General features: G+C 40.4%; 1 protein-coding gene across 1 annotated transcript; it reads right to left on the reverse strand.

Moving 5' to 3' along the window:
* Window positions 1–413: 413 nt before the first annotated feature.
* zgc:154142 (uncharacterized protein LOC555481 homolog) lies at window positions 414–24,163 on the reverse strand. Its single transcript, XM_039824732.1, has 25 exons — window positions 21,530–24,163; window positions 18,383–18,513; window positions 17,562–17,655; window positions 16,446–16,586; window positions 16,104–16,201; window positions 14,172–14,298; window positions 13,617–13,832; window positions 12,713–12,928; window positions 11,426–11,566; window positions 10,208–10,453; window positions 9,811–9,996; window positions 8,336–8,445; window positions 7,989–8,089; window positions 6,310–6,587; window positions 5,944–6,107; window positions 5,602–5,785; window positions 5,289–5,507; window positions 4,061–4,195; window positions 3,719–3,940; window positions 3,396–3,578; window positions 2,907–3,019; window positions 2,737–2,831; window positions 2,304–2,593; window positions 1,773–1,933; window positions 414–1,220 (listed from the first exon to the last, which is right to left on the reverse strand). Exons 1-25 carry the CDS (start codon window positions 21,687–21,689, stop codon window positions 1,023–1,025), a joined length of 4,209 nt encoding a protein of 1,402 aa, XP_039680666.1. The 5' UTR covers window positions 21,690–24,163; the 3' UTR covers window positions 414–1,022.
* Between the last annotated feature and the right edge of the window lie 1,833 nt (window positions 24,164–25,996).

The following is a 25,996-nucleotide window of genomic DNA, read 5'->3' on the forward strand; positions in this document are numbered from 1 at the left end:
ACCCAAAACTTTAAATGTGTGCCTGTGGCTTCATCTGCCTGCAAGGAGGGAAGAAAAGAGGAGGAGCTTGCAAGCACTGAGGGTTCTGCCTGAAGAGAAACTTAAAGGCATGGGGTTGTCAAAACTGTAGGAGCACTAAAATAAAAAGAAATATAAGGAAATTTATTTTATTTTTATTTTAAAGAATATAACATGGCTTACCATAAATTAATAACTTGAACAATTGCAATGGCATAATAGCATAATTGTAATTATAATGTAATTAGACACTTGAATGAATCTTGAATCTGAAATATAGGAAAGCACAGATAAAGAATTGCATAGAAACGTATTGCTCCATTTGCAAAAATGCAGCTCTCTAACTTTAGAGAAAAAATTTAGAATTGTTTGTCTTTATTTTATTTTTTTTAAATATATACTGTAAAGATTTATGAAATATTAAATAAAAGTTGTTCTGATACCATTTTCTCACTGTCAGAAATAATAAATAATAAACTATAAAGTTTAGGTGTACAACGGCATGTTAATGGGACAATAGTCGCTAAGGTACAGCTGTTGTACTCTTGTTACTAGCTTGGGAACATACAGTATGTGTTCCTTTTTGGCCCTCAAAAAGGAACACAGTTACCCTACAGGACAGAAATTGACTCCTATTGTACCCCTAGTTCTGCCAGAGAAGATGCCTTATAGCTTAACAGTATCAGTCAGCATACTTCAGCAGTGAGCAATACTTAATGGTGAACCCTAAATAAAAAGCCACAATGACTTTAAAGATTATTTTTTGGGGCTTTTCCCTTTATTAGATAGTGACATTGGATAGACAAGAAAGGGGGAGAGAGAGAGGGGATGACACGCAGCAAAGGGCAGCAGGTCGGATTCAAACCCACGCCACAGCAAAGGACTCAGCCTACATGGGGCGCACGCTCTTACTGGGTGAGCTAGAGGCCGCCCCAGCTACAATGACTTTAAACTGAAATTAACAACCATCACTGTCAAAAAGATTTATTTTTAAGATATGAGCTTTAGTTGGTTTTGCCACTTTCATATATAAATTTCTTGATGTTGTCATTGATCCAGTCACTGAAGGCAGAGACGCGGGTGAATACTGAGGGTTTCTTGTCTTTGATGCAGCCCTGCGGTCCAAAGCTGACGACACCATGCACCTCCCAGGTTGTGTTTATCCCAGCGGCCGCACAGGTGAAAGGACCTCCGGAGTCACCCTACGGGAGAGCATGAGAACTAAATCAGCAAAGATTTACTGCACTGGTAAGATGATGCATTGGTGAACATTTAATGTTGACAGCTCACTATAATTCACTGTAAATGAATCTCTGTGCCCTGAAATTTGTAAAGGTCAATCTTTATAAAAAATGTAACAAAGTTTTCTTCAGGGAGGCTAATGTCACTGTTGTGTTTTAAGAAGCTCTTTTGACATATAAAAGCCTTATAGTACTGTTCTGAAGTGTTTTTCCTAAATTTCTAATCTTCCCATGTCCCTGCTTGCACATTCCCTCATTATGGCAAACAAATGATGTTCCTGTGTTCTTTTGTCCAATTATGCCTGAAAACTGGGCAGCCATTTGCGATCAAGGCTGACTGATCACAAACAAAACCGTTTACATAAAAGACAACCCAATCATGAAAGGCCAGGACACTAACGTAATGTGTGTGAGAAAAGCATGACGAGAATGTCAATAACTAAAGTACCATCCTTGCCATAAAACATCCCAGTGAATCAATTTAAACCGTTTAAAAAAAATGTGGTCTCTCACCTGGCAGGCTGACTTGAGCTCTTCTGGGGACTCATAGCCAGCACAGATCATAGAGGGTCTGAGTGTGTCCCACCAGTAAGCAGGCTTACTGCAGGTCTGGAAGTCAACAATAGGAAGGGCTGCCTGATTTAGCTTCTTAGACACTTGGGGAAACAGGTTACCTAAGATAGTGATGAGTAAAAAGTAAATGTTCATATTGTTGTAGAAGGCATAGACACAGAGATGCACACATTTAAACCAATATAAACATCCAACTGTCCTTATCTTTATTAATCAAGCCAAGGCCTCAGCAAGTTTTGTGCACATGCCAGATAGATTTGATAATGTCAGATTTTTTTCAAGTCACAATACTCATCATGGAGAACACCAAGCACATTAAAACTAGGGGAATTTTTCAATTGAAATGAAAAACAGTAAAAGTAACAAACAAAAGATAAAGATACTAGTACAGCTATAGTTACTTGTAGTTCCTGGAGTAGCATTATAACTACAGTTCTTTCACAGGAAACTGAAATGCATGATCACTTCTACCTTTCTCGTCTCCCCAGCCGGTGACAAAGCAGGGTGTCCCAGCAGCCATCACAGCTCCAGGTTTGGGCAGACAGATGGGGCTGATCTCCCTTGTCATATTGACAGGCTCCGCCAAATGTACCAACGCTATGTCATTGGTGATGTCAGTGCGATCCTGCTCGTAAACAAACCCCTCGTGGCGGATGATACCATCTACCTTGTAGCATTTCTCTGCTGAGGGAACGTCCATGGAGGAGTTCATGTGGTGCTTCCCCAAACACATGCGCCAGTAAGAGGGGTTATTCAGTGGGCTGGAAAGCATGGGAAAAATGTGTGTACATTGTCACATTGTCGTTTGGATCATTGTTATGTAAAAATATTAATTATAGCTGCTTTCAAGAACTGAGAGCTTTAAAAATGGCATGTACTAGGTGTTTCTGTGGTTGTATCTTACAACATGAAACAGTGGGCAGCAGTTAGAATCCAATCTTTGTGAATCAAAGAACCTCCACAACCGTGCATGTAAGGTATGGGAAACATTGGTGAAGCCTGGGGAGGAGAAATATACATTTGTACAAAAATAAAAGCTCTCCTCTATGACAGAGAAACAGGAGTTGGCATTACCTGCATTGAGACTTGCCAGGGCCAGGAGTGGGGGATCGCCTCCTCCCCATTAACCACCCTCGGGGTGGCTGTATTTGGTGTAACTGCTGGGTTTCCACAATTTACTGGCCAGTCTGGGAAGAGAAAATTATACAATAAGATTATTTTTTAAATAAGCTATAATTTGTTACAATTTATCCAACCTGTATTTAGACAGGTAGCTTCAATGGCAGACTCAGTTAAAACTTCAAAATCAGAAATCAGGTGTTCCAGTTTCAGATCCATTACAGTTTATTCTAGCCTGGGTGCCAGCCGAATTTAGCCCCGCCCACAAGATTTGAGGATGAGTTGAATCTGAGTATGACGACGTCAGGCTAGTTTATTCCATCTAAGGGGAGCAAATTTTTTTTTTTTTATTAATTATTCACCAAGCTCCAATTTGAAACTGGGAGCCTCCATGAGATCACCACACACACATTAGAGACATGGCTGCTATGAGCCTACACTCACTGATAGTGACTTTGTCCCAAGGGTTAGGAGGTGGAGGAGGTAAAGTTGGGATAACACTGGCATCAGTGGTCCAGTAACCACGAAAACCCTTCTGTTGATTGGCTCCGTTACTAAGGAAGCGAATGATGACTGTGTTGCTAAGGATGGTGATGTTGGGTGGAGGGGTAAAGCCGCAGAATTGACCTGCAGAACAGACAAGAAATAAAGAGTTTTTTTCACCATTGTGCAGGCATTGATACTGATAACAACACTAACCTGTACAGGAAATAATAATAATTAGTATAACGAGAGGGGACGGGAGGATCTGTTGTACAATAACCAACCTAGTGATGTCATGTTTTCTCCATGTAAGATTTCAATGTAGTCCACACAGTTTCCGAACATGTTTACAGCTTGCAGCTCAAAGTGAGTGAAGGCTACAAGGACACTTTTTGCTGAAGGAATGGTGATACGCCATGTGCACACAGACTGGGCTTGGTAGTCACTGGGCCAGTTGGGAGAGGTGATTTCACCCTGAGCACTGCTGAAGCTCCCTCCACATGGAGCTGTGTGTGTAGGATAGGGAAGCGAGAGAGAAAAAAGGAGATGAGAAGATGAGATGCATTAGTTTTGCCTAGAAGCTATTTCTTTAGTGTTATTTTAGGAACACGTTCCTCCTGTCTTACCCTCTGTAGGGTCCACTGCCCTCCAGGTGGCAGTAAAGCCCGTGTCCACCACCTTGTCATTGGAGGAGAAGCTGATGTGAAGAGTGTCTCCATCGCTCACCAGGTCTATAGGGGGTACATGGCTGCAGTGTGTGCCTGAGGAGAAAGAACATGAAGAGAACAGTTAGGCTGACTTTTCTAAGGTCTGTCATAAGAGCTTGTGTATAACATTATAAGTATATTAACATATTTACTTTTATATTATACATGCACAGCTTATAGGCATATATAGATCTACTGTAAGGCTGAGACATAGGCTACAAGTGAGACAGCAGTAGGCTCAGAGCTACAACTGCCAGTGTGTTTTATATGCCACTTTAGTGCTTAGTAAAAATCTGAAGGGAAGCACACATCTGTTCTAGAAAGGTGCAGGCAAACATACAAAAAGAGAATGGGAAAGCTGTACACTCATAATGCCTATGCAATTATGTATTTCAACTATATAGGCAATTTATGTATGTATACTTTATTTTTTGGGCAGTGGTGGACTAAAGGTTAGAAAAGTGAGCTTGTGACCGGGAGGTCGTTGGCTCAATCCCCAGACTGACAAGATAAATCTGGTGGGGAAAGTGAAAGAGCAGCACTTGCTCCTCCTTCATTACCACCACTAAAGTGCTCTTGAGCAAGGCCCTTAAACCCAAGCGCTCTAAGTGCTCAGTGGCCAGCAGATCAGACTGTGATTATACTGGGCAGCTTCCAGGTATGAATGTGTAACTGTGTGAATGTGATCAGGGCGTTCCTGCAAAAGAGAGGCTTCCTCTCAGCGAAACTTCCCTGAATAAATAAAGGTTAAAAAAAAATTAGATATATATTTACTTAGACGACAAAGGTGACAGACACAAGTTTTAACCATCTTAGCAGCATGGCTACATGGATGGCAAGGTCGGTCGGTCCACTAGCACTTTGGTCCAGGCTAAAATTTGTCTATCAGATGGATTATCATCACATTTGTAAAGACATTCATGGTCCCCTGAGGGTGAATGCTACTAACGTTGGTGTTTCTCTGACCTTACCTATAGCGCCACCATGAGGTTGATATTTGTGGCTCAGAATAAAATAGTAAGTTATTTACACATACTAATAAACTGCAGTAACTGTGACGTAACATAAAGCAAAGTAATCACATCAGTGATTGAGCAAATACAGTACATAATCAGCTGAGAGAAAAAGGAGGCAGATATTCACATACCTAGATTTCCTATTCTGTCTGTGAGCCTGACTTTATCGTTCATGCACAGCTGACTCTCCTCCAGGGAGAAATTGTGGAAATGGAGGTGGACCAGTTTGCCAAGGGGTGCCTGGATGTTCCACTGGCAGCGGGCTTTGTTGTTGTAGGTGCCAGGGTAGCCCATAGAGGACACGGTGCCTCCTGTGCCAGTTAAGTCCTTTGGCCCTCCGCAGCCTGATGCTACACAGGGAAGACAGAAGGAGAAACCAGCAATAAATTCTGCTTTTGTATCTAATTTAGTTTGTGATGAAAGTGGGACCAGCTGGATTCATACTGTGCTCATTGTAGATGTCTCTGCGGATGACATTTTTGATCCAGGGGAGGTAGGCAGAGGAGCGGGTGAATACGGAGGGCTTCTTATTCATAATGCATCCAATAGGGCCAAAGCTGGTTATACCATGAACTTCCCAGGGACCACTGGGGCTATCCTGACACACCAGAGGACCACCTGAATCTCCCTGTTAAATTCACAAATCAACATCAAAAACACCATTAGCATTTCGTTAAATAGCATCTGTGTAAAGTAAAATGCAAAAACATTCATCTCATTAATGATCAGAATGGTGTTAAATCATTGTCATCTATTAGTCCTGTACCACTGTAAGACTTGTTTTACTTGACAGACAGACTTGAGCTCATCAGGCAGGGTATAACCACAGCAGATCATGGAGGTCTTGACCTGGAACCACCAATAATCCATCCTCTTGCAGGTATCATACGGCACAACAGGCAGGGCGACCTGGTTAAGGGCCTCTGCAACTTTAGCATTCAATGAATCGCCTGATAATCACACAAAACAATTTATATTGTTACAAAAAAACATCAACTTGACACACTGAGGAGCATAAACACAGGAGGTATTTGCACATTAAGTCCAGCAGAGGGCATGCAAACTATGCAACAATTCATTTTCAACTTATTATGTGAGTGTCTCCTGAGGTGGTGTATTATTTTAATTTCAAACATGAAGCAGAAACAGCACCGGTCTCATCTCCCCAGCCGGTGGCGTAGCACTTCCTGCCCGCGGGTAGGACTTCCTCTTCAGAGGGAAGGCAGGCGTACGAGATCTCATCACTGGGCATCACCTCCCCGTCCAATCTGACCAGTGCAATGTCAAACTCCACCGTGGGCACTGTGGGATACTTGAAGCCTTCGTGGCGATAGATACCAGACACACTGAAGCAGTATTCACTCGACTCTGTGTAGGTCAGGTTGTGTTTGCCGAGGCACATGCGCCAACGCTGCAGCTCATCAGCATAGCTGGGTAGGAAATCAGCAGATTAATCAATAACAATACCTCACAGTTTACAGTAAACACACAGGTCACCTCGAGATAACATTTCATTGGAATTGTACCTCGTACAATTTCATGTGACAAATAAAATGAATTTACAGTACAGGCCAAAAGTTTGGACCCACCTTCTCATTCAATGCGTTTTTTTTATTTATTTTCATGACTATTTACATTGTAGATTCTCACTGAAGGCATCAAAACTATGAACGATGAACACATATGGAATTATGTACTTAACAAAAAAGTGTGAAATAACTGAAAACATGTCTTATATTTTAGATTCTTCAAAGTAGCCACCCTTTGCTTTTTTTATTAATAAGGGAAAAAATTCCACTAATTAACCCTGACAAGGCACACCTGTGAAGTGAAAACCATTTCAGGTGACTACCTCATGAAGCTCATTGAGAGAACACCAAGGGTTTGCAGAGTTATCAAAAAAAGCAAAGGGTGGCTACTTTGAAGAATCTAAAATATAAGACATGTTTTCAATTATTTCACACTTTTTTGTTAGTACATAATTCCATATGTGTTCATTCATAGATTTGAAAATGTAAATAACAATGTAAATAGTCATGAAAATAAAGAAACACATTGAATGAGAAGGTATGTCCAAACTTTTGGCCTGTACTGTATGTATTTATTGATTGATTGATTGAGATACATGTCACTGTTACTGCACCATAGAAAATGACTCTAGTTTTACAAAAAACATACATTGATACCATACACAGCTTATTCTGAGTTCTCTGTGGTTCATAACCTTTATACAGCTTTGCTTACAGCAGAACACTATATAGTGCACAGGCTCCTCCGTGCACCAGCATCTCTCTCCACTGTAGACCATTAGCCAAGGTGCTGAGGCATCCCTAACAAAGCATTGCTTTGCACTATAATAAGCCCATAGAGGTAAAAGCACAGACACCAACAACTTCTTTCTGAGATTATGCAAATGGTATTCCAGGAAGTTTGACAAAACTTTGCAGAAAAAAAGTGTCATTAAAATCCAGAATTACTGTACTGTACATAGCAGCTCTTGTTGAACATTTCACTTTCTGAGTTTTTTTTAACATTAATATGAGTTCCCCCAGCCTGCCTATGGTCCACAAATGGCACATACTAAGGAAAGCTCATTGTGGGACTGGCTCTAGTGGCTGTAATTCTGCACCAAGGCTGAATTTCGGGAAAGAGACTTCAGATACAGTATTAGGGGACCAATAAGGTCTATATAAAAGCATCCAAAGAGCACCATGTCATGAGACCTTTAAATGACTTTAGCAGCTTCAACTTCAACATTTCTAAAATAGCAAAAATACAAAAAATGAATTGTACACGTACTGTATGTAAGAAAGATGAAACAGAATATTTACTTTATGAAGCAGTGGGCAGCTGTAAGTACCCAGTTCTTATGAATAAGAGTACCACCACAGGTATGGAAGAATGTCGGTTCTGGACGACTGGCCGGCCAGACCTGAAACAAACACACACCGAGAAGCAGAGAAGAAGTCATTAAAGATATTTGCATACTCATCATTGAAGACACAATTTACTGATCAGTTTTTGAAAGCGTATGCAATCAGTCAATTATTAATATGAGATATAGAAAGGACAGATGAGGATAGAAAAAAATGACTTGCCCTTTTGTTATCACTGATATTTTATGCTGTAAATTAATCTTTATGTGAATTCTCTACATCTGTTAGTGCTAGTCTCTTACCTGCATGGACACTTGCCAGGGCCAGGAGTGTGGTGTGGCAGCCTCTCCGTTCACAATGCGTGACACAACAACAGGAGGAATGGCTGGTTTCCCACATGTACTGGGCCAGTCTAGGAAATAGGAGAAAATAACCATTGTAATCAATCCTGTGTCTGTGCATGTATTCATTTGTTTGGGGTTTTGTTTGTGTATAAACGAAGCCTGAATATACAGTACATATCTGCAGCTTACAGATAAGCCCGGGTGTTGCAGGGCTTTGAATTACTGGCACTTATGCTGTCATTAATATTTTTTAAATAGTACCATGCTGCTGCTGCTGCAAACAAACTATGGGTCATGAACCAGACTTTAAAGAAAAATCTGTGTTTCCAGGCCAGACTCCTTGACAACATCAGTACGCTTAAAGATATACATTTCTTTTGGGTCGTCCAAGGAGTAAATTGTCCCAGTCACTCTTACAGTATCACACATTTTGTCCCTTTATCTCTCACTCGCTCTCTGTCTTCCTTCGCCCAGCACATAGGGTACCTCTGGTCAGAGGCTGGGTGGAAACAAACCCCCAGAGGCAGCAGAGTCCATCTATAAAACTCTATTTCAGCAATTGGCTTGACAGACACCTGGGGCTCATTGCTGAGTGAAGAATGAGGATCGGGTGACAGCCAGCTCGGAAGGAAAGTGAAGCACTAAGCCACATCACATTGTGTTCTCAGCACATCATGTCACCTTGTTTAACTGCACATCTGGGCGCAGCAAGGGGGAGATGAGATTTGGGGTGTGAAGAAGGGGTGAGGTTGGAAGGAAGCATGAATTACATGAATATAAGGCAGGCCTCTGAAACTAATGTTTGTTATTGTGACCGGTCATTGCTCTGCTAATCTGAAGACATTGTATAATATAGCTGGAGAGATCAAGAAACCCAACATATCAAATGTAAATTAGTAGTTCCGTCCATAAAATGTCAAACTGTTAAGAAAAATGACCACTGCAATTTCCCAGAATCCCAGGTCATGGCTTAAAGGTCCCATGACATGCTGCTTTTTGGATGCTTTTATATAGACCTTAGTGGTCCTCTAATACTGTATCTGAAGTCCAATGACTTCCAATGAGGCAACCTGTAGACCGTCCCCCTACAGGTTGTCTCATTGGAACTACAGCTGCAGCTAAAAGTTACATAGTGTTGCTTTAAAATGACCTGCTGTGTCCAAACAACAGGCCCAGACTTAAAGTGTACAGTGATATAAAAGTAGCAAATCCTCACATTTGAGTAGCTGAAACTTGCATTTTTTGTGTTGCATTATCACCTGATAACTGTATTGAATTAATTATTTAAATGGTAGACTAATTGTTTAAATGTTAAAGCTACATTAATACAAATGTTGGGGGAAATGTGACAAGCTGAAAACACAACGTCTTGTTGATATTATTGCCCTGTAAAGTTGTTATTGCAAATGTTTCAAATGAAATAGATACTCCACCTATGGTGATGTTGTCCCAGGGGTTGGGCTGAACAGGTGGCTCAGTGGGAGCAGGCAAACTGTGGTTTGTTGTCCAGTAGGCTCTGAAGCCTTTGGACTCAGTAAACAAGTCTGTATGGAAACGTATCACCAGCCTACTGCCTCTTGTCTGGATGGTAGGAGGCAGCTCAGTCCCACAAAATGGACCTAAGATGTTAAAAGAATTTTTTGTCCATGATAAATAAAGTGACACAGATGCTATACAAGTACTATAGTAGATACAGTAACAGTTTTATTCATTTACATTATAATGGGGTCAATAGATACATGAATGGGTCTTGCTTTTCCAATGTGATTAATTATCATGAAAAATATAAATGGTTAAGGAATCATGTAGTAATTCCACAAAGAAACTTACCGTGCATTTGAAGCAGCGCATTGGTCAAACTATTGATCTCGTACACTTTTATGTTATCATAGCATTTGGATGTGAGGATGTCTTTGGCTTCTAGGTCAAAGTGGGTGAAATACAGTGTGATATTCTTCCCCAAAGGCAAAGAGATGTTCCACATGCACTCGCTGTTAGCTTTGTAGTTCATAGGCCAGTTCTGGGACTTAATAACTCCCGTTTCCTCTTTGGAAGACATGCCACAGCCCTGGATTTCTAAAAGAGGAAGAGGGAGTGATTGATGCGTGATCATAATTAGATAAGTGTAGACGAGTTACAGTATCTGCCTGTGGAAAGAGAGACTCTTGAGGAGTAAATCTCATCATGAAAAAAATTAAACAGAGGTTCATCTAAAGTAGGAGCTTAATCTGTATCTACTTATTTTTAGTTGTTGCTGATATAAATGCAGTATAAAAAGTAACAAAGAAGCATTTCTGGGCATTAACATGGGCAGTGAAAGTACTCATGTCCTTAATAGAGTTAGTATATTTTTCAGGTATTTGTACTTTAATTGTTTTTATGGTCATTTATTGGCTCTGCACTCCCCTACATGTTTTCTACGATAACATTTTTACATACAAAATACTCTGTTAATACAAAATGACATGACAATGATATTGTTATACATTAGAATATACAACTGTATAATAGTTGAAGGCTGCACCTTGACCATCAACTACATGACAACGCCTGTAACATTTAATATATTTTTCAAAGTTCCATTCTGTTTAATTAGTACTTTTACTCTTGATACACAAATGCATTTTGCTGATAATCACTGTGAATTATGCATTTTATTAAAGTCAAAAGCAGGACGTTTTCTTGCAATGGAGTACAATATTTCTACACTGTTTATAAATCTATATCTCTAATATACTTCCTTCACCTCTGCACATGGGGTCTGAAGTCAATTGTGTGTGTGATGACGATAAAGAAAAAGATAAAGATGTTTTTATCTTGCTTTTTATGTTTCACACTGTACTCTGGTCTGTGCTTTCACAGAGTTGAGAGTTCACACTGCTTATGCAATGACTGTGCTGTTTTTGTGAATATGTGACAGAGGAGTGAGATGTTTTATGATTAGCCTAATGAGGTGTTCAGTGCCTCAGGTGTGTGTTTGTGTGTGTGTGTGTGTGTGTGTGTGTTTGTGTGTGAGTGTGTGTGTGCCCATGCGTGTCCTTGATATACCTGCGATATCCTCAGGATACACAGCTTCCCACCTGGCAGAGAACCCTCGGTCTGTGAGGCGACTGTCGGACTGGAAGTTGACAAATATTGTGGCACTGGCACTGACCACCACTGGGGGAAGGATGTAGCCACAGTGTGTGCCTGAGGGAGAGGAAGAGGAAGGATGGACGTAAAAGATGACGGTAAATGGAGAGAGCAGAGTCAGGAAGGGGGGGATGGTTCAAAGACAGATGAGAGTAGAGAATGGTAAATTCTGTAAGCACTACTGAGTGTGAGTGAGGCTGAGTGCGTCAGGTGTGGGTAGTTGTTGATGGGTGGGGATGCTAAAACTCTAACAAATGAAGGGGACTTTACGGTCTGTGAGTGTGACTTCATCAACACTGTTCAAAAACATTGTGTCCAGCCCAAAAGCCTATGTACACAAAAGATAGCACAAACCGGTATTGTTTCTTTCATACATTTAATGCTAAAATTCTGTTTATTTGTGCAGCTTAATCAACCCCTTAGCTAACATTAGTCACTATAAGCATCTGGTCATGCCAGACAAAATGAGGAGTGTGTTAATATTATCTATGATGCATTTAATTTCTTATGATTTTAAGTTTTAATTTGCAAAAGGAATACTGTGTTCTTTCTTTTTTTATAAATTACATAGGTCCTGCTTTAAGGGATCTTTAAAGCTAATTGTTTTTCAGGCTTATCAGGTTATTAAAACAGACCTTTAGCTGCTTTTCATTTCTCAGGATTTTGCATATATACAAACACACAAACCCCCTGAAATAACAGGACGTACCACTCTCTTCACCTACTGTATTTGTGCCTCAGCGCTTTAGTCCTTGAGAACTCAGCAAAACATAAAGCTGTATCAGCAAGTGAATAATGTAGGTAATTTATAGTTTGCTAGCCTCTTTGCAAGGAAGATCCTAATCAACAGTTTACAGCAGGGGCAGATATTGAGCTATACTGTGGTAGTCAAAGTCCTCATATTTAATGACTTATATGGTTGTATTCTAAGCAGAGGCATATTAACTGCTTGTTTTTTTGCTTGTGTGCTGTGCTTGTCTTGGTTTCTGACTCCATAGTGGCTGCTATTCAGGCTCCACAATATACATTAATGGCCCAAAAAAGCAAATATTTTCTAAGATGATCTGAGATGTATTTAGGAGTCAAAACACTAAGTTAAAGGCACACAGATATGTAGAATGGAAAACGTGTACAAGATTAATTAATATAAGGATAACAAAAACATGAATCAGAGCAATTATTGTAAAGGAGTAAATTATTCACCTAACGTGCTGTAATTATCTGAGATGACCAGTTTGTCCTCCTTGCATTGTCCAGTCTCTCCTGTGATGGCCATGTCAGTGATCTGCAGTTTAACCAGGAATCCTTTGGGCACAGATATCTTCCAGGAGCTTTTCAGATGAGCAGGATATGGATTTGGGAATCCCAAGGACTGGATCATTCCTTTACGCCCATTAAGGATTATTTGACCACCACCTCCTGCCCAATAACAGACAAAAAAGCTGTGTTTTCTGTTCGTCTGAGCTCCATTTTTCCCATTCCATTTAGTTTATTCTCTTACTGACCCATGAACAGGTTTATTATGTAGTACCTTATTTGGCCACCGGAGAGAACCGGTCTGTCTGCCAATAACTTTAGTACAGTGATGAATAGATTAAACCTCAAGGGGGATCTCCCCACTCCTACACACAGTGTTGCATTCATCCTTATTTGGTAGCTGTCACTCAAAGAAAAGATGCATGGGAGGCATAACAGTTATGTTAGATGTATCAACAAGCTCTCATTGGCCAGGAAACAACCAACATAGATCATATGAGAACATAGATAATGATATTATTGTGCATCAGTATTAACTTTCAAGAGATAACTAATTTGGCAGTCTGATAAATAGCCCTTAAGTGAAAAAATGAGGGTTGTTTTTCTTGGGAAACTGGTTCAGCTACATTGATATCGATGCTGTTATTTGGTAGTAAGGCAATCAAATATATCTGATATACAGGTATTTCAACTGAAATTAAAATAGAAACATGCAGGGAAGGGTAGGTCATCTTGGAAAAAAAGTCAATTGAACCAAACTGTCATTGAATTATCAGTAAATATGGATAGATGGTTTATTTTAAGAGTACAAAAGGGACATTAAACAGAAAGGTTTGGAGCGAATGCTTACCAGAAGATGTGGGAGGTGGAGAGGTTTGTGTGGTGGGTCTGGATGTGGAAGTGGGGGTTGATGTTGTTGTGGAGGGAGTAACAGGTGGAAGGATGGACTTGGTGTAAGTTGCTCTGAATCCTTTAGAAGTCAAACTGTTGTCGGATTTGAAGCGGACCACCATTGTGTTGCTACTGGACTCCACTGGCTTTGGCATCTTCCCGCCACAGAATTTACCTTTGATGGATTATATGTATATACGTGAAGCTTGAGCAATAACAGCAACACCCCCAAATTTCAAATTAAATAATTGACAATTAATCAGTGCTGCTTTAACAATGAAGTCTCTGCAGACAGACTTACATTCATTAAATTTAAAATAGACTCCAGAACCTCTGTTCATTGTACAACTTCTCAAACTTTTAATTGAGCTCATCTTTTATTCATTGGTAATGTTGAACAAAGGCCACAGTCTATTCTGAAATTCTAACCCTTTGCATTATAATGGTTTACCCAGCTTTGACATAATCTAGGCTGATGTGTGAAACTATTGTGACATATTTTAAAACCCCTTACTGAATGAAGAAGAGCCGGCCATGTGGCCATCGTAGACCTGAACAAAGTCTCCGCAGACCTCAGGGACCAGGTCAAAGGAAGTAAATGTCAGTCGAACCCTCTCGCCTTTAGGCACCGTGATTCTCCACTGATCCAACATAAAACACACACACACACACACACACACACACACACACACACACACACACACACACACACACACACACACACACACACACACACCAATCATTTACTGCATAGACAGATTTTCCCAAATCATTTTGGATCCTCATGGTTGCAATTTCTTTTAAAGATTATTTTTTGGGCTTCTGCCTTCAATTTTTGACAGGACAGCTAGTTGAGAAAGGGGAGAGAGAGGGGGAAGACCTGCAGGAAATCGTCACAGGTCGGATTCAAGGAATAAACCTCTCAGTACATGTGCGCCTGCTCTACCCACTGAGCCAACCCGGCCACATCATAACTAATTTTCATCACTGATCTGCTCTTGTTTGGACAGCTGGTGACCTGTCAAGCTAAAACAAAGCAAGATGAAATCATGATGACAGCCAAATGACACTATATGACTCCAAGTCCAAACTCAGTGTGCAAACCCTGACATATACTCTAATTAAATTAGATCCATTAATCTCAGATCAAGATCACAAATGCTGTGAGGTATATATGCATAGCTAATATATTTACTTTGAGATGATAATCTAAAATCTTTAGGTTTGTTTAGGACCACATACTAACAAACATTATGGTAAATGTAATATGATAATATTTAGGACATCTTTGTTTTGAGTTGCTGTTAATTCACAACTCAATTCTCTTGAAACAAAACAGAAAACCCTCTGTAACTCTCTTGTTTCTCTTATAACTGACAGAAGTTTAAACCTGAATTCACCTCATCAATGTACTTTATTTAAGGCACAATCATAAATGTAAACAAAAAGGTAGCCCTTAAATTAAATTGAAAAACAACATTGCAACCTGCACCTTGAAATTAATTGACAAATTCTTCAATCCAAAAACTAAGAGTAACAGTTAAATCAAGTATGTAAGATTTTTACATAATTAAACAAGGAAACACATCTAATTAACTGAAATAGACATATTTTACACATATCTGAAATTAATAAAATTCATAGAAATGGTGCATTCACATGCTGCTCTGACACCCGCCATCAAACAAACATGTACTTCTGTCCGGCATGTTTTTGATATGATTTCAACCGGGCAAGTCGTGTACCAAAATCTTTTAACAATTTTGCGGATTGTTGTTGAGGGGACTTAAGGGGGCGTTCACATGAATTTTCCCAATCGGGAACTAATTATTCAGATTATTCCGACAACACATGAATGCAGCAGGAGCAATAAAGACCTGCAAAACATATTTTCTTAGTCAGATACCTTCTATTAGCAATGTCTACTAATGTCTGTATATTAAGTCTTAAGCAGGAGTTAGCTTAGCAATTAGCTTAGCATGTGAATGCGAGTGCCTTGTGCATTGTTGTCAGATGCCGAGGACCGTGACAAAGCGTCGGAATTTGACGAGTTGGGGAAAAGTTTGTGAGAGCTGTGGAGGCAATCCCAATCCACTTCTTTTAGTATTTCAAGAACAGCACATTTAAATATTCATTTCCAGTCTGTTGTACGTGCAGCATGATGTAGATTGGATTGACTCCCGAACATAGTTCTTAATGTCACGTAGGCAGAAAAAGTCTAGTCTTGAGACGAGGGTCAAGAAAAGTTGACACAGAAAAATAGCGAACATAGGTTAAACATACTAAGTTAAAGTACTAGATGAAAATAAGAGTGTAAGAGATAAAATAAAAGTCATACACTACAATTTAACATTCTCAGATAAGGGTTAGCAAAAAAAGAAGAAGTAAATGTTACCATGTAGCTGTCACATTTGCTTTTATTGTGTCTCCTTGCTCATGTGTATACCTGGTATAGTGCTCCATTCACGTAGTTCTGCTCTGGAAATCTGGGGGTCATCAGTTCCCCCTGGTCACCTTGGAGAAAGCCACCAGCTCCGGCTATTTCTATCAGCAGGAATGGAGGACACTTCAGCTCCACAAACACCTCAAGGATACCCGCAATACACCAGTCCACCCACACCTACCCTCCCCCTTTTTCATTTCCCTTCTCCTTCGCCTCTCTTCATCCAGCATCCATTTCTATAACATTTACTTTAGGTCATTCATATACTTATAAGACAGACCTCCAACATTATGTCAGAGCCAAGGCAATTTTCTTGCTGAAATTGATTTCCACTCATCATCTTACCTGGCGAGAGCTCTGGAGCCACAGCTTTGTAATGAGCCTTGAATCCTTGGTCTGTTTTTCTGTCATTGGTGTCGAAGTGAACCGTCAGGCGGTTTGTAAGTGACACCAGCGGCTTTGGTTTTGTGTAGCCACAGTATCTACCTACAAATGATGTAGAAAGATACAGGACAATTGTGCACAGCTTATTCATCTGCAATGAATAGACGGGTTCATTTAAAAGCAAGTGATAGGTAGTTGGCTTGTTAGTATTAGAACCTCTTGATGAAGTGACTGTTAATATTATTTGTTGGAAAGTCAATCAACCAACTACAGAGACACTAAATGACTCACAAAGAGAAAAAATGACCCCAAAATGACACAAAAGACTACAAAGAGACACAAAACTACAAACTGACTACAAAGAGACAAAACTACCACAAAAAGACATTGGTTGTCTTGCTCCCATGTAGGAGGGGTGGGGGCCTTTTACATGTCACTGTTCAGGGGTCCAATGTCTCACAATCTGTCCATGGCTGATAGGCTATTTAGAGTTACAAATAACAGCTATGTATCAATATTATTTAATATTAGAATATTTAAAGTTGTTTATTTGGCATTCATTTATTACAATGAATATTAATAAAGTAAATTCTTGACAAGTACCAGGGCATTACAATGTGCGTCCCCTATTTGAAAATGGTTAATTTGGTTCTAAATAATAATAATAATAATAATAATAATAATAATAATAATAATAATAAGAGAGAAAACAAAGTGGGGGATATACTTTATGTCAAAATTATTCTAGATGAACAGAAATCAAAGATGTATTTGAACTAAATACACTGTTTAAAACTATGCAGTCTCGTTGGAGAACCATGTGTTATTGTAAGTAGAGAGGTGTGCAGCGGACCAACAGGACTGTGTGGCTCACTAGCTGAGTCTGCCCATTGATGGATGGGCTGATTTGGGCATGACATCAAAGCTGCCACTGCATGCTGACAGAGCTGGTGTGTTTATGGTCATGTAAGTGTGTTTGTGTGTGTGTGTGTGTGTGTGTGTGTGTGTGTGTCTATCTATCTATCTACAGTATTTATCCTTTTCCCCCTTAGGTTGGATTTAAAGCAGGATTGTTACCAATGATTCCCAGAGAGTCTCGCAGTGTGATGAAGTCTGATGTGCAGAGCTGGTTTTCCTCCAAAGCAAACTCTTCAAACCACAGTTGGACCACCTGCAACAGAAACATGCAGAGGTGTTCCGTCTTTTTTTAAATCTGAGAAGTCGATAAGAATGATGGGCTGCTGACAGGGAAGGGGAGAGATGCTCACTTTGAAATGTAAGTGAATGCATGTGTAGACATGTGAGATACTATATGCAAACTGTGTCTGTGTGCATATAGGTATGCACATGCAAGTGTGTGCCTCTGTATGTATATTTATGCGTGTATAAAAATACCAAAAGGAAGATAGGAGACATAAAGGCCCAAAGAGAAGAGCAGCCACTGCAGGGAGGCAGCCATGCAAACAGAGAAAGCAGAATCAAGGATTTAGTTTTCTCCTGTGGGTGTGGGGAGGAGAGCTGAGGAGAATGAAGGAGACAAGGCAGCCATCTGTCTGTGATGCTGCCACTGCATTCATCCCAGCTGTCCTCCACTGCTTGGCCTCACATAAGACATTTCCCCAACTGTAACAAACTCTAATGATTAAACACCAGGCCAAAACATTATAAAGGACCCTGGCTGAAATAGAGTGAAGTGTTTTGTTCTGCACTGTCTTCAAAAGAAGAGACACTATGAATGTGTTGAAAGTGGTTTTCAAGAGGAAAATTATTTTTGGGCTCTTACAGAATAATTCTAGTAAAAATTTTTTGTTATTTTCCATGAAGAGTTTAAAGGGGAGTGTAACTCCACGGAGTTCATAACTGAGGTTTGGAAGAGCGGTGATGGGGAGCCATGTCACCTTGTCAGGTTCCACAGTGATGTGCCAGGTGCAGCTCTTTCCATTGTCGTAGCTACTGGGGTAGTTAAAGCTGGTGAAGGTACCAGACTCTCCAGACAGCTCCAGAGGACCACTACACCCTGAATCTGGACCTGGAAATGTATGACAGAGGAGGACAACTGTTACTGTGTTATGTATTTGTAAATTGTATCAAAAATGCCATAATAATCTTTCAGCATATTGTAATTCAAGTGGTCTGAGAGAAAACTAGACTTCTGCACCTCCTCTTGAATCTGTTTTCAGACTTTAGATAAGTAGCGTGACAAGACTTTGGTCAATCACAGTTCATTTCAGAGAGACCGTTTCTATTGGCTGTTCTGTGTGTGCATTACCCATGGGAATATTATTAGTTTTTCAAATATTTTATCATATACTTGTACGTAAAGCTGGGGTGGGCGTTTTTTTTTGGCGTCATTGGGCAGAAATTCCAAAATAACCTTTCAGGATATTATAATTCAAGTGGTCTGAGAAAAAAAAAATAGACTTCTGCACCTCCTCTTTGCTCGGTTTTAGGCTTTAGAAAATCTAGCCCGTGACAGAAGACTCTGACCAATCACAGGTCATTTCAGAGAGAAGGCGTTCCAATTGGCTGTTCTACAATTGCAGATGCGTATGCACGTTTCTTCAGATGTTGAAAGCCTCAATGGCAGAAAATCCTGCAGAAAAAAGTTCCTATAATTCCATCACAGGCAACAACTGCCTACACTGCAAAGCAACCCAAAAAAGGACAGACCTATCAAAAAGAGAGTCTAAAAGAGAGTCTGACAATAAACGCCATAAAAGGTGTCAATATCGGAGGTTTTCAGAGATGGAGAGAAAATGTTGCTAATAGTTTAGCCTTCTGCTAACCGTAGCCAAAGGCTCACGGCTGCGACTAATTCAAGTTCATGATTATGTAGAGCCTCGAATCACAGTAGGTCATCACAAAGGGCTTTACTGGCCCACAAGTTTGCAAAGAAAACAGGACGACCTCGGGATCACAATGACAATTGAAATGAATGAAATGAATGAAATGAATGACTGGTACTTGTACAGGTTACTGTATAAAGCGTGTGCATATGCCTGTGCTCGTCTGGTGGGATGGGCTTAGCACAGAGAGGGGAGGGCTGCAAGAGGAGGGCTGTATTTTCAGATTCTGGCAGGCGTTATGTCTTTTCCAGAAAACTACCTTCTTCAATTTTACGTATTGGACAAATTAACATTTTGACCCGATGATGGCACCCTTTGAAAAGTAAATCATCCTAAGGGGGACATGAATGGCTGAACCAAAACCAAATTTCATGGAAATCCATGAGATTGAGATTTTTCAGTCTGGACCAAAATGGTGGCCCGATTAAGTGACACTGCATTTCATGAGCCTTGCCGCTAGCTTGGCTAAAACATTTGAATGTTAATTTATTATTATACAAACAACAACACTGCAGGTTAAGAGGGAAAACATTTGCCATGAAATTCTAATAAAGTGCTATATGAATACAGTCGATTAATAACTAAAAAACGCATTATGGTATCTGCAGTGACAAATTAAAATCAATTGAGATGCCTTGGTAACAGCATTAATTATACCATATGTCATCCGCAGTAAAAACATGCTCTCCCTTGTGGCTGGAGCAGCTTGTTTGGAAGTCTGGAGCTGTGTATAAAACAACTGGAATATATTTTGTCATTTTGGCGGAACATTACTGTCAACATAATCACGTTGTTGTTCTGTTTTTGTAAAACAAGCCATCTCATTTTGGGAGCAATGATCCCTTTAATGCATGTCATAAGCTAGACTGCAATAGTGAATGAATAAATAAATAAATAACAGACCAAGTGACAACAGTGTGTAAGACCGTTTTATGCTTCTGTGTTGAATCAACGGCGTACCCCCGCAGACCCCTCTGCGTCTGTAGCCTGCCTCTCGAAAAATGTAACTACATGTCACAGCGACTCACGCCGCTCGGCTGTGGCTTGGTAGCGTTGCATTTCCCCCCGACTCATTTCCTGGTTCTCCTTCTCCATAAACAACATGAAATCAAGGCGAGGGTTCACTTTTCCTGCTACAGATGTCTCACCATTGTCAGAAAACACAGGGGAGACACTTTGTTTCTCTCACTATGACTCTAGAGTCGCTACTCGCTCTAAAGCTAATCGCCATCACTCTCTCACTTCTTCCTCGCTCTATCACCCACTCCCCACACACACACACACACACACACACACATGCCGGCTCAACGCACACACCAGCGCACAAGTATAAACCTCAGGACGTAGGCTACGGCGAAAGCTCTGCGTGGAGCCTCCACAGAACCATAAAACAAGCTGTACGTCCTCACTTCTCATTGCATGTCCTATCTGATAACACACGCTCAAAGACCTTTATTCAGGTGTGCAGAAGTTGGGACGCTAGAGGAAAAGTCGGGGGATCACCACAGTCATTAGGATTAATCCTCTGGGGATGATGAAAATGTCACGGCAACAGGTACGACACACTTTTACCACACAAGAATGAATAACTCTCTGTTGACTCCATCTTTAAATCACTGACAGGTAGACATTTACCTGTTGGTATATATTTACCTATAGGAGCTTTTAGAGCTAAAAGTTCAGATTTATATATTTAAAAAAAAAACTTCAAGATTAGTGTGCCTAATTTCCTACACTGTTTAAATTTTAAACATTTTAAACTTCCAAATCTCCATGCAGATCATCATTTGCTGCGCAGTCAAATTATGATAAACCACCTACTGCAGTCAATATAATCGACAGTGAAAAAACACTGATGGCCAAATTTATCATCAATCAAAAAAGACTTCAGGTCCAATTTGACAACAGGGTTTTCAGTGTTGCTCAGTCAGTGATACGGTGGCCTCAGGGCGCTCTCACTTTCACCGTCTTGTCTCTTCTTTTCCAACAGCTGACAGAGATGATAGAGAGACGTGAATGAAGGCTCAGACACCTCTATATACAATATAAACATTTTATTATATTTTTTCTTGTGAAATGTTTACCATTACAATAGTGTCATACAGTTGAAAAGTGTCATATAATTGTATACATACAGTAAGTGATAGAAAGAATATTGCAGCATGTTTTAAACTAAAGTACCTGTTGGTACACACTCACCTTCTGCATGAGTAGAAGAGTCAGCTTTCTCTGTGAAGTAGATGACCACAAGGCCGATGCAGGCGCCGGTCATGGCCACAAAGAGAAATATCAGAAACTTTTCCAGGGTGCTCATACCCCTGGACCGACTACGACCCTTCTCCACATCCATTTTCCTCATAGCAGAGGAAGATGCACCGAACTGTGCCTCATTCAACAATTCATCAGCTTATTACCAACATTATCTGGACAGCGCAGATGAACCTTGAGCTTCTTTAGATGTGGTATTGCAGCCTGAGAGTGGCTGGATGAAAAGAGCCATAAATCATACATTATCATAACTACAAGTTAATGAGTGATAGAAAGTAGTGTCCCAATCAAAAGATCATCAGGATATCTTTCAAGGGAACTGAAGATAAATGGGAAACAAGTAAGTAAAGTAAAGTAAAGTAGACAGGACACATTCCTTTCAATATCAAGAAACAGTTTAGACGGTGTAGTGTGTCCTCATTCTTTAAAGATGACAATCCAGGGTGCTAAATAAATAAGGGAGTAGGTTCAGCTGGGATATTGTGCAACAATACAATATTTTAAGGTCTTTTCAATTAGTTTTTTTTTTTTTTTTTAAATCACACTGCAGTTTCTAAATCATGTGCTGTGTCTTTGTGATGTTGTGCAGTGTTTCAGCTCAGCTGTAAGCAGCAAATTAATTATCCTAAAAACTGATGACTAGATGTTTTATTTATAGCTCTTTCATTTCATCAACACTCAGCGTGAAATGTATTGATAGTCAACTGATTTAAATCGGCAAACGGCCTTGACCAGAGATTGTGAGGATGCTGAGTTTATGTCCTCATTGAGTTTTTTCTTTTTTCTTTTGTGAATTTGTGGGTTTAAGCAACCTGGTGTTTGCATTTTTCAATGAAAAACTTACAGATGGTGGGTATTTTATAATCTGATTGTAGTAATTTAAACTAAATGTTTAAATTTGACAACTTTTTGGCCAACAAAACAATACATTAATAAGGTTTCATCATTTCTTCCCCCAGAACTTTAACCTGGATAATCTGGCAGTGTGCAAAGAAAACACCATTTATCAGTCAATCAAACAAACAGCTAGTCACCAGTCAAAACAGTAAAGTTGAGGGCTGGACAGCTAAACACTGAGCTAAAACTCACTATAATGTACATTATTACACTATATCCATTATTCATTGTTTTCAAACAATGTAAGAATTTTAAAATTCATGTTGTCTCCTCTGGTCCGTTCTGAATCATTCCCTATTTAGACGTTCAAATGGGGAAATACAATTTACAGAAATTAGCCTATATAAAATAAGCACACTGGATATGTCTATCCAAAGTTTTCGTTTCAGAGAGCTCATTTCTCTACCAGTCCAGTAAAAAAAAGGAGGCTTAACTTCCTTTGCAGTGTTGCAGACAATGCAGAGTAACACAGGCCGTGTTGCAACCAAAGCACCGAGGTTAGAAGTGATAAGTTTCACAAGGAGGATCTTCATCTCGGGCTGAATCTCTATACAAAGACGCTTGATTGGGTTTTATCAGACTCACTTTGGGTATATTAGATTCTGAAGCAGCAATCTGTCCGTCTTTCCCCTTTAACAGTTAATTTTCCTCTAAAGATAAAGACTTTTCTCTGGGACAAAAGGCTGTGATGTAACAAAAGCTGCTATATCTCTCCATGAAGACGCTGAAGATGACGGAAGAAATCATTCTTTAGGGAGTATGACGGCCGAAAACCTACTATGGAAGACATTTTCAATAGCTACAGAATATTGATATATGTGTGCATGTATTCTTATGTCTCTCTCTTTCTATCTATCACTTCCCTTTCTCACTGTGTTTCACCTTTATCAGTGTTCAGTTTGTTTTGGATGTTCTTGCTCCACCTATGATTTATGGGCACATCTGTCAGCCATAATAAAACAGTCTCTAATGAATTCATGGAAGGTGACCTTTGTGTATATGTGTGTGTGTGTGTGTTTCTTTTTTTTTTTAAACATGCATCTTGTGCACGTGTAGGCTCTGTTATAAAGGTTATGAGGGCATGTGCTTGTGAGCTGAATGGTAAGCAATCAACGATGTGCTCTAAAATGCTGGATCTATGTACAGTATTAATTAAAAGACACTACAGAGACAAAAAGGAAAGATATACAGAGAGACAGATAGAAGGACAAAACAGTGAATGTTTAAGGAAACAAAAGGGGATTTGCTGCAGGGAACTGGAAATGTTTGACAAAGGAAGACACTCACAGAGCCAAATGCTGCACTACAAACAAATGTAGGCCACATATTCCACTGGGAACGGAGCGGCCATCACCAGCTATCTGGCTGATACAATGTGAGGATAAGTAAGGAGAGAGGAGCAGTTGCACACTATTTTATAGGAAATATTCTACAGAGTGGAGGCCAGCAGAAGCTTTAATCACCTCACCGTTACTGGCATCATTATAATATCATTGTCAAAGAGAGAAAGGAGCATCTGGAACACAGAGAAACAGAGGCTTGGAAAGAAAATGGGGAGTCGGTATTGAAAGGGCGAGGAGTGAGAGAAGGAGAACACAGAAGATGTGAAAAACAGAAATGGTTAAAAATGGAAAGCTTCCACCAGTCAGATGTTAAATCATACCGTTTGGAGGGTAAATAGGACATACATAGAACCTCAAAATCCCACTGACACCCCTTTCCTCTGCGAATCTCACAATTTGAAACTGCCTCTGAAAAGGGGCAAATCTCAATGGCTCCTCCTTATTTGGCTCTAGTCTCTACCTTTGTCACGCCCCAATATTTATATAGGCTACACCACTGACCTGAGGTCAGCTTAGTCTTCTGAAGCTAGGTCACGCAGATCTCTAGCCTGGTTGACACCAGACCCTTCTCAGTTGTAACTGAGAGTGGGTCTGGGAAAGGTTCATCGAAAGTTCATTTCCAAAGGGGCATCACCAACGGACGCTGCTCAAATGCCTCTGAGCGCATTGGATAGTCCAACCAATCAGACCAACGATCCGGGTGACGCTGCGCTTCGGTAGCCGTCATGTTGAACGTAAACAAAAAGCTGCTCGCCGTCGCTGCACTATCATCGTCGCGTAAAGCCCGCCTCAATGGTTGTGATTGGTGTAAAGCCCGCCTCAGCGGTTGTGATTGGTGCCTCAATTTTGGGGACATTGGAAATCGGTTTGAATGGGCTCTTCGCCAGACTGACTTGCAGAGCAAATCTCAAATTTGCTGGAAGTTCATCAGGGTTTACCCTGGCTAGCAGATCTCAGAAATGTTATACATTGTTTGTCCGCTATTTAATTACTAAATTCACTTCTGAGACTTTTTTATGCGAGAAATCAACTATGTAGAGGTCAAATATGGGCCGTTTTACGAACATTGTTGGCTAATTGCAAATTTTGTCCGACTGTGTGTCGCAGTTCAGCAGGAGCTCAGCAGGCTAACATGACAGCGGCCGGTGCTGCCTCGCCGCCCGGCATGTCCTCCTTCACAGACCCCGGCTCGCTGTGAGCTTGATGGATCTCCGCCACGACCGGAAGCCCGCGGCGCTCCATACCCGTGCAAAGTCACCGTTTCTGGGTTACTGGACTACCAAATGCCGAGGCCCTGACGGAGCTCCAGGGCCTGCAGCTAGCCGCGATCTTTATCCATAGGATTGAAGGGACACTAGCAGCTAACGAAACCCCTCACATTCACAAAAATGCATTACATTGAAATCGGACACAAGCTGTAACTTTGTAAGACCTTAGTGTAGCTGTAATATAAGTGGCATGACGAAATTCAAACTGTAAATATACTATAGATATGCCGGCAGCCGGCCAGCTCCGCGGAGCTCCGAGCCCTGGTTGTCCAGTAACCCAGAAGCGTTGACTTTCTCCTGGGTATGGAGCGCAGTGGGGCTGCCACTGTCTCGTCAGACTGTGTGGACCTCCTGAAGTCCGACACGTCTTACCAAATTTGCAATTAGCCATACATTTTCGTAAAACGGCCCATATTTGAGCTTTATATAGTTGATTTCTCACATAAAAAAGTCTCAGAAGTGAATTTAGTAACGAAACATTGCAGTGTCTGAAATATGAGACCTGCTGTCTCGTCTCCAATGTATGTGTATGTGGTTCCTCAACCAATCAGCGCGCAGCTCATTTAAATATTCATGAGCATACCATATTTGGAAGAAAAGCTCTCGTTCCAAATAGGGCCAAAACACAGGGATGCATAAGGGCCCATAAAATAGCAACCGGGCAATTTTCAGCTCAATCAATGTTACATACCCTATTAGGAGACCTTAAGGAACAGTGTGAAATACCCTATATAATCATTCTATCACCCCTTTAAATGGCAATACTAATCACCAGCCACAACTAATTACTCAATAGTCCACAATCTCAGAAATATGACTTGTAAATAGTAATTAACACTCAAACCCATGATAAAATTGTATCTTATATTGCCAAAAATGATCTATGAGTG

Source organism: Perca fluviatilis, chromosome 1 (genome assembly GCF_010015445.1).
Source record: "Perca fluviatilis chromosome 1, GENO_Pfluv_1.0, whole genome shotgun sequence".
NCBI lineage: Eukaryota > Metazoa > Chordata > Actinopteri > Perciformes > Percidae > Perca > Perca fluviatilis.